At 37.4% G+C, this 14,384-nt stretch overlaps 4 protein-coding genes and 1 non-coding gene across 5 annotated transcripts; 3 read left to right on the top strand and 2 right to left on the bottom strand.

Annotated features, from left to right (window-relative positions):
• The first annotated feature begins 302 nt into the window (after positions 1 to 302).
• TRNAH-GUG lies at positions 303 to 374 on the top strand. Its single transcript has one exon. It is a non-coding gene; the product is annotated as a tRNA-His (tRNA).
• A 395-nt stretch (positions 375 to 769) lies between these two features.
• LOC9320671 lies at positions 770 to 3,518 on the bottom strand. Its single transcript, XM_021033347.1, has 7 exons — positions 2,908 to 3,518; positions 2,369 to 2,657; positions 1,742 to 2,273; positions 1,562 to 1,662; positions 1,376 to 1,465; positions 1,176 to 1,303; positions 770 to 1,080 (listed from the first exon to the last, which is right to left on the bottom strand). The coding sequence occupies exons 2-7, from the start codon at positions 2,627 to 2,629 to the stop codon at positions 933 to 935; spliced, it is 1,260 nt and encodes a 419-aa protein (XP_020889006.1). The 5' UTR covers positions 2,630 to 2,657; positions 2,908 to 3,518; the 3' UTR covers positions 770 to 932.
• Positions 3,519 to 4,023: 505 nt separating this feature from the next.
• LOC9318554 (bidirectional sugar transporter SWEET8) lies at positions 4,024 to 5,525 on the top strand. Its single transcript, XM_021033338.1, has 5 exons — positions 4,024 to 4,144; positions 4,478 to 4,694; positions 4,773 to 4,931; positions 5,061 to 5,186; positions 5,294 to 5,525. Coding segments are annotated over exons 1-5 (597 nt in total). The 5' UTR covers positions 4,024 to 4,142; the 3' UTR covers positions 5,387 to 5,525.
• Positions 5,526 to 8,336: 2,811 nt separating this feature from the next.
• Positions 8,337 to 9,509, bottom strand: LOC9320670 (transcriptional regulatory protein AlgP). The gene has a single exon (XM_021030396.1). The coding sequence runs from the start codon at positions 9,363 to 9,365 to the stop codon at positions 8,583 to 8,585; it is 783 nt and encodes a 260-aa protein (XP_020886055.1). The 5' UTR covers positions 9,366 to 9,509; the 3' UTR covers positions 8,337 to 8,582.
• A 787-nt stretch (positions 9,510 to 10,296) lies between these two features.
• LOC9320669 (probable E3 ubiquitin ligase SUD1) lies at positions 10,297 to 14,320 on the top strand. Its single transcript, XM_002884557.2, has 9 exons — positions 10,297 to 10,612; positions 10,924 to 11,496; positions 11,596 to 12,273; positions 12,356 to 12,543; positions 12,622 to 12,969; positions 13,039 to 13,190; positions 13,288 to 13,439; positions 13,517 to 13,663; positions 13,742 to 14,320. The coding sequence occupies exons 1-9, from the start codon at positions 10,406 to 10,408 to the stop codon at positions 14,141 to 14,143; spliced, it is 2,847 nt and encodes a 948-aa protein (XP_002884603.1). The 5' UTR covers positions 10,297 to 10,405; the 3' UTR covers positions 14,144 to 14,320.
• The last annotated feature ends 64 nt before the right edge of the window (positions 14,321 to 14,384 follow it).

The following is a 14,384-nucleotide window of genomic DNA, read 5'->3' as shown; positions in this document are numbered from 1 at the left end:
ATACCCAAACGCCCATGCCTAACAACTACCATACTTCTCAAGTCAGCCACTTCCAACATTCTTTACATGCGTGATCCAAGACCTAACCTTCTTTTCTTCTTTTACTTTACATATTCTTTTTGTCATTTATTTTGACAAGCTTGGGAGTGTCTCTCCCAAAAGCATATTAATTCCATTTCCCGCTACTTAACAACAACGTCTGCGTCAAAAAAAAAAAACTAAACAAACAGTGTGGCTTGTTCTCTGTTAAAATCAATTTAACAAAGGTTTATGTATTTTATTTTCCTACTCTGCCAACAAAAGTGGCTGTAGTTTAGTGGTAAGAATTCCACGTTGTGGCCGTGGAGACCTGGGCTCGAATCCCAGCAGCCACAGTCATTTGTTTTTTTGTTTTAATGTTTTACCATAGAGATTTGAAATAGAAATTTTCCTTATCTCCATTAGTATTTTTACTGCCTGAGGTTGAACTTTTGGATAAGGCTAGGCCCAAAAACTTTTGCAAAAAGTAAACAAAACGAAGAAAATAGAAACATTGATTCGAATGGAAGCACAGCTATAAGAAGAAAATTCTCTTATGTTCCATAATTTGTTACCAGTCAAAAACTAAAAACTCTGTGCTGAACCTTGAATAAAAGCCTATAAATGTGTTTCGGTGAAATGCAATTTGATTAGATATGGTTGAAAAGACACTGATTTTCTATCAAAACTCGTATTTTTTTTTTACTTTTGTCGTCCTGTTGAATTTATATTAGAAAAAATGAATATCAGGTAAACTGAAATTTAAAGGGTCAATTCGATTCTTATATAGGCTCAGCAACCAAAATTCCAGGTTTCCCTGGAACAAGAGTTGAACAAAGGAGGCGAAAGTTTGGTTTATGTTAAGCAACAATTATGTGTTAAATAAATATATTAAACAAAAACCTGTTAAGCAATTAGCAATGAATCAGTGCTTGTTCCATCTTCTCTTGAATGGCCTTGTAACACCCTAGACTACATAATGGCAGCTTCGACTTTGAATCCCTGTACTTGTACGCTTTCTCGCAATTTGGTCCCACACATTTCTCTCGCGGAGGAGGATAACTGAAGACAGATCCATCAAAACACACACTTAAAACCTCACAATTCCACATACTGTATATATATGATTCTATATATATCCTCAGATGTTTGCTTACCTGTACGTGATTGGCTTGAAGATATCCGGAAGACCAATGTCTTCAGAAAATGTCATAGTTGTTCCACTTGGACCAATCACCAATCTGATAGTGTTTGATGCGAGTGTGCTTGATCTTGCAGCTCTCTCCTGAGAAGAGGAAAGATGAAGTCAGAACAAAGATTAGTTTCTAAGATGACATCTGCAATCAAATGTATGTACCTGAGCTCGTTCTTCCTGTTGTTTTTTCATCTTCTCCTCTTTTTTCTTTCTCCCAGAATCTTGCCCAAGTATTTTCCTGATAGCTTCAGCCTGGTGAAGAAGACAAAGAAGAAGCGATTAAATTGTTATGTATTCGGATTGTGTTGGCATTATAAACTAACCAGGAAAAAAGAGGATTAACTTTACCTCGGCTTCTTGGGCAGCCTTCTCAGACTGCATTCGCCGTCTCTGTGCAGCTTCGGCCTTCTTGGATTGCTGCTCTACCTCAGAAAGCTTCTGTTTTGGTTCTGGATTGTTCAAGGTTTAGAGATTCAGTATTTGCAGGCATCAATTTGTTCTGAGAAAGGGAAAAAAGTTGCAACTTACTTTTAGATGAGGGGCAAGGTAAGCCATCAGGGAATTCAAGAGGCCCCGACCCAATGACAGAATGTGGATCCGTTCCAGATTGGAGAGCCCGAGTACGCGTAGTAGGAATTTGTCCGCTTGTCGCTCCTGCCGGAAGCGGATCAACCATTCCCACCTTCGGCTTTTTCCTTCCGGATACAGCAAGTTTGTCTGATGAGAGATGTTTTGTGTCTTCCATGTCATGACCATTGCTGTGCATCCTTGTGCCTCCTTCACTCTCTTTACCTTCATGAGACTCCCTGACCCTTTTAGACTTTAACTTTACGAGGTATCTGATTTCCTCATCTCCATCATCATCACTGTCTGGTTCAGGATCCAATACACGTTTCTTAAGACCTCGTTTGCTCTTCTCAGACATGGATATTCGGTTCCCAGTCACAGACGGATATCCTCTAGATTGATGGATATCTCCTAGAAACAGTGTTTTCTGAACATGACTCTGCTCAAGTCCATTGCCTTTTACCTTATTTTGAAATGGCTTTTGTCCATTATCCTGCATTACTCTCGTATATCAGCAAAAGAGAGAAAGCTAACAATAAGTATAATGAAGGATAAAATCAAAGCTTTTGTAACAGATAAGAGTTATACCAAAGCTTTGGAATAAAGACCCGCCTCAGAGTTGGTTTGCAACGTACGTGTAACACCACCACCAAGCTTAAGCTTCAGTTTCAGTTTGTTCTCACTCACAGACCCACAGAGACTATTGGTGTTTGCCTGTGTTGAAGGTGGCAAGAACTTGAAACTATGGGCGCTCCCTTTTATATGGCGGGGTCGACGAGGCAGAGCGCTTCTCCTTCTCCTACCGGTAAAGCCAGCTAAAGAAGAAGCAGAAGCTTCACATCCCTCCATTATAATAAAATAGATGCAACAAGAATACCTGAACACAGTAAACAGAGTCAATTTACATGTAATTGAACTATAACAAGTGCATGAAAAAGGTTTACTCAAAGCAATTTATGAACAAAACTAAGCCTCACAATCTGTTTCCCACAGAGAGATTTCTAAAGAAGATATAAAATTGAAACTATATGCTTTCTCAAAATTGAATTAGACCAGAGAAGCCAAAACAACTATTCAGAAATCACTCAAGTAGAGTGATATCCATAACTAAAAAACGATAAACCCACCTCTAAAGCCTTCTTCTCAGTGAATTCGTTAAGAAATCCCCAAAATTCAAACGAGAATCTCACAGTAACACCAGTTTTTCGAGGGAAAGAGAAGCGCGAAGAAGAAGGAGAGAAAAAAAAACCCTAGAATTAGATAATGGAGTTGAGAAGAAGAAGAAGAAGTCTCTCGATTGGCTTTAAGTGAAGGGTAAATGTGGAAGAGAGGTTTGTGCTTTTTAGTGCCCAAAATCTTTATCTCCTCCATTTTTCTGATTTTCTCTCCTCCTCCTTTTTTTTTTTTTTTTTTTTTTCTTTTTTTTTCGGGTCTTCACTTCCATGCCGTCCCGTTTAAATATCCCCGGCGATACTCTTTGTCGGAGTTAATGAGTAAGACGATCGATGGATGATTCAGCTTTTGGGTTGGGCCCTTAAAACATTCAGGCCCAATCTTTTCAAGGCTCGTAAAAAGATGAGCTTAAACCAAATCAAATACTATGTGATTTCTATTAGACTTCGGTTAAGGCAAAGTATTCAGTTTCTACTTTCTAGCCGTCTGATTCTACCGGCCTGGCTTAGTTTTAAAACAAAAGAAAACCCAAAAAATAAGTTCTTTAATACCGAAGCTACCTAGTAACAAGGAAAAGATTTGGATTCAGAAATATGTACAAATTAATCTTCTAATTCCACACAAGATATAATTGATTGACTCCTTCACTAAATCTCATTCTCTCCTACTCGCTGAATTATCCTTTCTTTTGCTCTTCGTCTGCTTCACCAATCTATCTCTCCCTCCGATCGATTTCACAATGATTAACGCGAAATATATTCGTATAATCATTGGAATTATTGGTACGTTCTGCCATCTCTCTCAATTTATCTATAGCCGTGTGTAACATCATTACATGGTACTGATTCCATGCATCAGTGTACTTGTACTAGTGATTCAAAGCAGATGTTTTCACGGAACTAAACAATCAATTGTTAATCCATATTATACAAGCATTTTTTGTGTTGGGCACAACTCTAATGGCGGATCTCTCAATAAATTAAAGCGTCGTTATGATCGATGCTTATCATAATTTATACTTACATGCTTCATTTTACCTCTGTGTGTTTGTATAGATGTAAATATAATTAAAGAGAGAGAGAGAGGGACTGATTTAATTAGCACAGTTTCGAGATATATATATATACTGACAACTTTTCTCTGGCTTCATGCAGGGAATGTTCTGTCCACTTCGATCTTCCTCTCACCTATGTAATAATCCTTTTTAATTTCCCTTCTCTTGTTTTTTTTTTTCACATTCGTTTTGTGTTTATATATCTACTATATTACGAACGTTAACTTTTGAATTATTGTCTAGTTTGTCACCAACAAAATCTCTACATTGACAAGCTATAGGGTTAATAATGCGTGTTATATGTCTTGTTTTAGTGGTTTCTAGCTAGGATCATTATTTCTCAGATTTATATATAAGTATCATTGTTTTCAGATTTAGATAAGTATTGTTGTTTGCTTACCAAAAAAAAAAAAAAAAAGATAAGGATTGTTGTAGTCAAGAGTTACAAGCATTTTCATATATATACACAGGCCAGAGTTTATACAGGCATACAAGAAGAGATCAGTGGAGGGAGTTAAACTTGCTCCTCATTTAGTGCTGTTGATTAAATGTAGTTTGTGGGTTTTGTATGGTCTCCCTCTTGTTCACAAGGACAATATTCTCGTCACCACTAGTAATGGTGTCGGTTTCTTTATCCAAGTTATCTACGTGGTTGTCTTTTGGATCAACTGCGACGAAGAATCACGTGTAGGTGTTTCCATCTTTAATGCTTAAATATGTCTAATATTGTATATTGATTTTGATGATGTCTATGTTGATGTGCAGAAGGATCTCGTGTATATATGTCTTACGTTTGAGTTTTGTTTTGTGGCCGCGGTCTATATTATTACTATTTGGGGATTTGAGAGTTCCGTCAAGCATACATTCGTTGGTGTTGTTTGCAACGTTTACAACATTGGTATCATCTATCTTTTCTTTACCATAGTAAGCTCTCTCTCTCTCTCTCTCTCTCTCTCTCTCTCACACACACACACACATTTATTGATGGATAGATAAGTAAACTGGAGTATTAATTACCGGTTTTAATAAGTTTTTTATGCGTGAAACAATTAGGACAAAATGCCGGAGGGTACTAAGACCTTCAAATACATGCCGTTTTGGCTGTCGTTAGTTAGTTTCATCAACGCTGGAATTTGGACTGCTTATTCTTTGATCTACACAATTGATATTTACGTCCTTGTAAGTCCTTTTTCTTTTGCTTGAAGACTTTATGTATTAATTGATTTCCATTAACAGATTGAATTTGATTTATAACGCTTATTTTGTTCTTTGTGTTTATGGAACAGATAAGCAGCGGTCTTGAAACGTTGTTGTGTGCTTTTCAATTATTAGTCTATGCTTCTTCCTACACTTTAGGCAAAATCGACGTTATTGTTTGAAGTTTGGTGTTTGGATAATATTTTGGTATGTTTGCATGTAAGGACTTAATATTATTACTAGGAGAGAATCAACGATACTCGCATATCTTCTTTTGTTTGTAAATAAATATGGTTTTCGATCTTTCATTCGACTATCAAATTTTTTTGTGTTTTACTCTATAAATATTTTTTTCTTGATAGTTTTATTTTATGTTATACATATATATATATATATATATATATATATGTTTTTAGATCATTTTCGCTATTAATCTCTCTCGTGTTTTCGACAATACAAATCTTTTTCTCTTTATTTTTAAATAGTTTTTTATCCACTAACCCGTTGTATGAGAAATAGTGAATATTTAAAATTTTTATTGTTAATTAGCAGAGAAAGAAATGGTTTTAGTTGTTGAAGATAGATGGTTAAAAGCATTTGTAAATTTAACTCCTTTATTTTATTTAAAAATTTGAACTCATATATGCTTTTTTGTACGAAAAATAACTCTAAATTGTCTAACGACTGCAAGAAATTAACAAAAGTAAATGCTAATATAATCTCCAAAAAGACGTTTAAAACGAATTTTTAAAAACTCAAGTCTTATTTTTTTCTTAATTTACCCATTTTGTTCTCTTAGGGGACATCCTTATAGAGCATGTGCATCCCTAATCTCTCACAAAATCTCTCAATAAATATTAAATAATAAATAATATTATTATATTAGGTAAGTCTAATTTTTATTATTATTATATTAAATAAGTCTCAATAAAGTTGAGAGACTCTTTCCAAAATCTCTCGTTTGAGAGACAATGAGAGACTTTGGAGAGAGTCTCTCAACTTTATTGAGACTCATCTAATATAATAATATTATTTATTATTTAATATTTATTGAGAGACTTTGTGAGAGACTATGGATGCACATACTCTTAAGGTTCTCAGATCAACATTATTTGGAGGTCCTTAGTTTTGATTCTTAGTTATTTTTTTGGTTCTTAGCCCAATTTTTGACTCTTAGCTAAGAGTCATTCCTTAACAAAATCATCAATTAAACCTTCAATTTTAATTTTTTTTTAGCTAAGAACCAAGTTAAGCACTTCCCAATAAGGATGGTCTCACGTGGGTATCTCATATTATTTATAAGAAAATTAACAAAAAAAGCTATAGAGAAACTGAGAAGTGGTTCTCATTTGAGATATATACCATGAGAGACTTTGAAGACACACATGTCTTTCATTCAATGGTTTAGTTTCTTTTCCCAAATTAAAATTTAACGATAAACTCAAATTATATTATTTATATATATATATATATATATATATATTTAAAAAACTCCAAAGGGTATTTCATGGATATAGATGCTCGAATAGAACAGAGCGAAGTCTGTCTAATTATTCGGTATGCATGGATTTGGTTTATTGAATAAAACTGATGGACAAGAAAAATCATGTAATTCAGTAACCGGTTTGGATGGACCAACATTTGCAGTTTAAAATATCAAAATTTTTAATTCACATTTTAACTTGTTGAACTCTACAAAATTTGAGATAATCTATTCTTTCATTATTAACAACAATTATCCGATATATATATATTAGGAAACAGAAAAAATGAAGCAAAGTTGGTTATTGGTTTCTGGTTTGATCACTGGACAAGTCAAGGCCCGCTAATTGATTTATTTTCTCACAATGCTCCCCAAACCTCAGGCATTAGTCTACATTCGACTGTTCATGATGTTTGTGGAATTTCAGGTTGGAAATTGCCTTCCGCTAGGTCTAGATCTCCTATTTTGAAGCGTCTAAAAAAGATCCTCTTGGCAACTGATCCACCTTCAATTGACAGAGGCCCGCACACTTTTAGTTGGCGCACACGAGGACTGTTTCCAGACCCTCTTTCTCGATAAACCACACTTGGAATCAGTTGAGACCCTCTGGACAAATTGAGCAATGGGAAAAAGTTATCTGGTTAAAAGGGCACATTCCGAAGTTGGCTTTTACCGTCTCCCATCTCAACAGACTACCAACTAGATCTAGAGTCTTCTCTTGGGGTGTCTCCTCTACCGATCACTGTTGCACTTGTAATCTTCAAAGAGAGACTCGTGACCACCTTCTCCTCCATTGCGTTTGGAAAACGGTTCTTCACCGCCTTGGTCAGCCACCCTTCATCTTTGCGGAATGGTCTGTCCTCATCAATTGGCTCTCTTCTGCTTCACCAAATGTGTCGCTAACTCTCAAACGAGTTGCGGTCCATGCCACTATCTACTTGCTTTGGAAGGAACGTAACAACCGTGGTCTCCTCGACTGCCTCCACTGTCTTTAATCAAATCGATAGACTTGTCAGAGACATCATTCTTGCTCGAAGGGAGCACCCAGATTTCACAACACCGCTTTAACAATGGTTCGTCCAAGAGTAATGCTCTGCATCTTCTGTAACTCTTTTCATTAGGCTTTTTTAATTTTTTTTTGGGCCTAATCAAAACCACTTCTACGCCATGCTTTTGCAAAGTAACTGTTCCTTTTGGTATATTATTCACATTTTATCAAAAAACTTGGTTATTGGATATGTTGAGTAATTTGATGGATTTGTGACGGTTTCTTAATTCTCTAACACCCACGCATCATGGACATGCACCGAACCTACCCAGTAAAAGAGAAAGCTTAAAAAAAGTAGAAAAATTGTAATAGAGAAATATAAAATCATACGTGAATACCGAACCATGCCTAGCTAGAGAATTATAATCTACAACGAAAAAATATCAGTAACGTTATTTTTTTCCTCTAAAGACTATTCATTCTCCGGACGTTGTTGGTACACGTGTTATTTCATCTTTCAGAAGCAACCAAACATTCGTAACATACTATTATATACCAACATCGATTCACTTTTACCAGATTTATGGACAACATCCAAAAAGAAAACAGAAAACCGAGTGCTATCTCTACATATACATTTACGTATATATATATCACTTTGTTTTCACAGGAAATAGAGATCCACATATCACATTTGAAAATATAACAACGAGGAGATAGATGCATGAAGCATCATAATCTATCTTTGGGTAAACGTAACAACGTAAGCCTAAGAAAGCTTTCACGTTCTTTAAACAAACTTGTAATTTTGGATATTCGAAAACGACGTAGTACCATGTTCAAACCCATCCAAGGCCCAAATTTAAAGAAAACAAAAGACTTCATACACTCAAAACGCTGTCGTATCTCACTTGATCAACGTAGAGATGGCGAGACAGTTACTAACCATCTTCGTAAGCTTATCGGCCACGTCAGCCAACGGGTTAGGCTCTCCCGCTTCTTCAAAACCGTCGTTACACGTGCTGTAATCTGTCATCGCTGCGCTCAAGTTTGTGTTAACGGTGGCAATGTCACGTGACTTAACGGCGTTAACCGCGTCTTCCAAATTCACAACGGCGTCATCGTACAACTCCTGACAATCGGAGGCGCCTGCTTTTTCCACGGTGGCCATCGCCGCCTTGGTCGCGTTAATGGAAGCTTGAATCGCGAGAATGAGGACGGAGGAAGTGTCTGGTTTCAGTTGAGGCGTTAACAGAGGACTAACGGAAGATTTGCATAACGGAGGGTTATCGGTTTTGCCGCAAATGGTTTTGATCTCCGGAGATAACAATGGCGGGTTGATTCCAGATGGTGCAGCAGAGGAAGACTCGGCGGGAGCTTCTGGTGACGCGACAGGAGCCTCTGGTGACGCTGCGGGAGAGTCGATATCTGTCTCCGCCGGAGCATTCGTTGGGGAAATTGAATCGGCGGGAGCTTCTGGTGACGCCGCGGGAGAGTATGTATCTAACTCCGCCGGAGAATTTGCCGGACTAGTGATCGGTTTCATAACTTCTTGTCCCGGAGCAGGTGCCGGAGATGGAGACTCTGATTCGGAAGGTGGTGCACATTTGGATTCTACAGGCGTAGAGATCGTGACCAAAATAGAAACCGTGAAGATCACGATGATCCAAAAGGTTTTATTCGACTCCATTTTTTTCCCTTTGGTTGAGAAAAAAATGGGTTTCTGGTAGATGAAAGGGACCAAATGAAGAAAAAAGAGTTTACGGAGATCGGTGGAACGTAATTGGCGATTCAACTTTCCAAGCTGTAATTATTCATTATCTTTAAACATGGTAATTGTGAAGTTTTGCGATAAAATAGGTCAACACGTCAATTAAACTAACGTATTTATGTTGTCTTTAAAACCTTTGTGTATTCTTCAATTAAATCTAAGTATAGCCTAGAAATCTGTTACCTTAAACCATCACAATTTTCTTCCCTTTTCCTTAATCTTTGCAGACCTTTATTAGTATGCGTTTCTGCTCTAAAGGGGTTATATATATAGTCTTAGAGAAATGTAGTACTAAAAGAAATTGTTATTTGGTAATCACTTATTATGACTTATGTATACAGATGGAGAGGAAAAATAAGTTATTTTGTTAGTGTATACAAGCTAGTTAACTACATGTTATGAATGAAGTTTGTGAAAGAAAACTGATATCGGTCAAAATTTAAATAAAGAGTGGTGACGGTTTCAAAATTGTTGTTGAAATAGCAGAGACTAGAGATTGTTTAGCAATTTTGTCTCTTTTTTCTTTTTAAATTTTTTTGTAAACCAGCAATTTTGTCTTTATTTAATGTATGAAAAATCGGCTTTGTTGGGTTTTTAAAAACATTTTTTTTAAAGTTGAAATTTTAGTCGCAAAAGACTCACTGTTTTTTACTTTCTTACACTAAAAATGGACTTTTACACTGGTAAAAGTATGACTTTACCGTGGTAATTATAAGATAGGAAGCAACGTCGAAACTCACTTGTAGACTGTACGCTCGCTGTAGCTGTCAAAAAGCAACAGAGGAGGAATCAAAACAACAAAAACACACATTTTATTATTATTAATAATTTTCGATATATATATATATATATATATTTACTTGTTTTATTAAGGTTTGTTACCACTATGCATTTGCCGCTTTAGGAAGTTGAGAAGAAGAGACTAGAAAGAGAGAAAAAGAGGTTTTGCATTTCCAAAAATGGACGTTTCGCCGGCGATTTGCGACCAAAATGTTCCGGCGGAAGACGACGAAGATGAAGATGAAGATTTGTGCCGGATTTGTCGATCACCGGAGGAACCAGGAAACCCATTGAGATATCCGTGCTTGTGTCGTGGGTCTATCAAGTACGTTCATCAAGATTGTCTTCGTCTTTGGCTGAATCGTCGCGGACACAAGAAATGCGAGGTTATTGTTACATTCCCTTTTCAAAGAAGCATTTTTCCAAACAAAGATTTGAGAGATTTTGACATTGCTGGGTTTAAGGGTTTTAGGCTTTTACAACTTTCTCGCTATTTCTGTGAGTCTAAGAAGAATCTCTTTAATGCAAGGCTCATTCTTGACTTGGCTGATTTTACTCTCTATTTCGGAAGAATCTTGAAACATCTATGTCTAACGATATCTCGTAGTGTGTGGTTTTGATTTTACTCTCAATTTCGATGGTTTTAGGAAGAATCTTGAAACATCGTATGTCTAATTTCCCTCTGTTTCCACCGCAGGTTTGTGGGCGTAGCTACTCTATTGTTCCTGTTTATTCCGAGAATGCTCCGGAAAGGCTTCCATGTAACGAATTTTTGATTGGAGTATTATTGAGAGTAGCACGTTACATGAAATTGATTGTTCCTTGGATTCTGCTGATTCTCTTCAACACATACTGCAATTCCTTATATCCTTTGGGCCGAGAATTTGCTGCTGAGTTCCAGAGTGGGTTTTGGATGCCTCCGAAGTTCGCTTCTTTGTGTGCTGGCATGTTATACAGCCTTATCATCTCGTGTGTCATGGGTACTCTCACTACTATAAGGATGGAGGTAGGAGATCTCAATGTCAGGAGATTTCCTGATGGGGTTCCTCCTGAGAATTTTGTTGGGGATGGCCTACTACAAGGAGTTATTGGTGGAGTTGTCAAGTTCTTATGGAAATATATGAACATCCTTTGTGATTGGTATTTTCATAAACTTGTCTACTTCTTGGGGCCACCTCGTGGACTAATACATGTTCCTCCAAACGCGCCACTTCATGAATTCGGGGTTATCCGGAGGCTGCTTTTCTTTCTGGATGACAATGCTTTTGCTGTTAGTTCCCAAATTTATGTTTGTTCATCAATTCTCTTCCTTTATGCACCCTACCCCAATGGAAATTGTTGAGTAACTAGTTGTCTTTGTTCCCTGCAGGGCCTTGCCATCAGCGTATATGTGCCTTTCCTCTTTGTTCTTCTGCCATTTTCAGTTGGATGGATTGTTTTAGCAACTGTTGGAGGCACCTATCTATCTGGAAACTCGCCTGTTATTCTTGGATACACGATGATTCTGTCATTTTCATTTGCTTACCTTGGAATCCTCTTCAGTCTTGGTCATTACTCATTTCCAGCCATAGTCCGGTGGTTTTCGTTTGGAGTTAACTTCCTAACAGTGAAATTGCCGTCTCTCTTGTGGGTTTTCTCAGTAGAAGCCTGCAAAAACATATCTGTCGTTGAGGATGCCTTCGTCTCGTGCTTTAAAATTGATGTTCTGCCCCGGATAACTGGATGTTGGCTCGAATTCTGCACCTCCCGGTGGATCGGATTTCACTTCATAACAGTGAAATTGCCGTGTCTCTTGTGGGGTTTCTCAGTAAAAGCCTGCAAAAAACTATCTTTCATTAAGCATGCCTTTGTCTTGTGCCTTAAAATTGGTGTTCTGCCTTGGATAATTGGATGGTGGCTCGTAATCTGCACCTCCCCTTTGTTTGGAACCACAAATTCCCAGAGATTTGAGATTCTTTCACACTTCCCAGGCATGATGATCTTACGTTGGTGTTTAGGATTCTGTTGCTTGATAATTGCCGACTCTTATAGGGAACTTATCCAGGAGGTAATAGTTTAAGTTTCTGTTTCACCCCAACGAAATCTTACTCTTTCATCAGAATTTTCCTCATTTTCTCCTTCTTTGACAGATCATTCATAAACGAGCCTTTTGGTATCTCCTAGATGTCACAGATCCAGACTACAAGATCACCAAACTGAATCTTGGTTACAGTCTCTTTGTGATTGCTTTTCATGGGGTATTGTTGGTGATTTTGACTCACTTACCAATTAAAGCAATTACAAGTATCAGCCCATCCTTTTTTCCTCTTGATTTATGGTAAGCTTAGTGCGTTTGCTTCCCTCTGAACCGTACCTTATATCGTTTCTAATTTCTTGTAAGTTGACCAAAACGCAGGGTTAACCACGAAAAGCCTTTTCTTGGTGCATCCTCGATTTATTTCAACCTACTGAGATACGGTCCGCAATGGTTACTCAAACATACTATACCAGCTATGAGACTCATTGTTCACAACTGGATTATCACTGTTAGTGCTTGGCTTCAGCTGAGTGATTTCATGCTGGTAGTTCCGCGTGGAGAAGACTTTCACCGTACTGATCAGAATGTGAGACCAATGATGCAATTAAGAAGGCCATATGATGATAATCTAATGTTTCTATTGTATTCCATAGCTGAAGGCTCAGTGGTCACTATGCATGAATATCAGAATGCTGAAGACGATAATCAAGACCAAAGAGATAACGGGTAGTTAACTGATATAGATACAACATTTTAAGAAAATCATAGAACTGTTGTGATAAGTTGCAATTTCAGGTTTCTGCCGAGGATTGCCTTGATGTTGGTGTTAGCTGCTTTGAGTTTGTTCCTCATGAGTACAGCCTTCATGGCTTTGCCAATTTTGGCGGGAAGAGTATTCTCTGGCTCTCTCTCTTTCATCATGCTAAGATTTGGAATCAAACATGACGGTTAGTTGTAGTTTCTTCATATCTTGCTTTGTATGTCCTTTTTCTTCTATACACTTCTTTCGTTTTAAGCCTGTGTTTGCAAATCTTGTGATTGTAGATCTTTTTGCTTTCTGGATTGGATGTTATGTCCTGCGAGCAATCTATGTCAGCACATGCTTTGCATTTGATCATACCCGGAGGGGAAGAACCGATTTACTTCTCAAATATATCTGGATACGTATACGAATTGGCTTGTTTTTCTCCATCTGGGTAAGAAACCTTCCATTTCCACCAAAACCTCTTGGGAAATATGACTTTTAAAACCTTTTGCAATCTCTGATTAACAGATCTCTGTCATCCCCGGATTGCTTGGTCTACTCATCGACCTTATGATCATCATACCATCACGAGTGCCACTAAATGAATCACCGGTTTATTTCTTGATCCAAGATTGGTTAATTGGAGTAGTGCTGCTTCACATATGGACCTTTCTGGTAAGAGAATCATGAAATAGTGATTTCAACAAGGACTGAGTTATTTTTTGCAGCTAACGTATTTGCTTTTTCTCATAGACAATGCTCACACCTATCAACTGGCTTGCGACTAAGGCATGGCGGCTAAAGTTTGAGAGAATAAGAAACGTGGGAATCAATAGACTTCCTTCAATGTGGCTGCTTGGAGATGTGATTGGTTCCATCATAAACACACTTGTAACCACACTCTCCATCCCTTACCTGCTTGCAAAGGCTCTATTCCCGTTGCTTGGATTCTCCCAAAGCATCAATTTAGCTGTTGAACGGTGTATTTGGCCGGCGTTATTAGCTATGATCACAGTCTGGTTTATGGCCAAGCTAACACGTGATCTCATTATCTACCTTCACCAGTTGGTCTTCAATGAAAGGTATCTGGTGGGTGAAAGAGTGGACAATTTGACTGAAGATCCAGAGCAGGGGATAATCATCCATGGAACATGACAACAAGGACTTTTTTGTTCATAGTCAAGTCAATATGTTAATATCTTTTGCAATGTTTAGTTTCTGAATTTGACAGTAATTTGAGGTAACCAAATTGAGAGTAGACATGTATAGTGTGCCTTACACTCTTATTTTTTGACCGAAATATTGGAATCATAGTGACATCTTTAACACTTATCTGTTAAGCAGATTTCAAGCTTTCGATTTCGTTTAGTTTGAAACAACAAATGAACCAGTCGGT

The sequence above is a fragment of the Arabidopsis lyrata genome (genome assembly GCF_000004255.2).
Source record: "Arabidopsis lyrata subsp. lyrata unplaced genomic scaffold ARALYscaffold_3, whole genome shotgun sequence".
Lineage (NCBI taxonomy): Eukaryota > Viridiplantae > Streptophyta > Magnoliopsida > Brassicales > Brassicaceae > Arabidopsis > Arabidopsis lyrata.
This window is presented reverse-complemented; position numbering and strand designations above follow the sequence as displayed.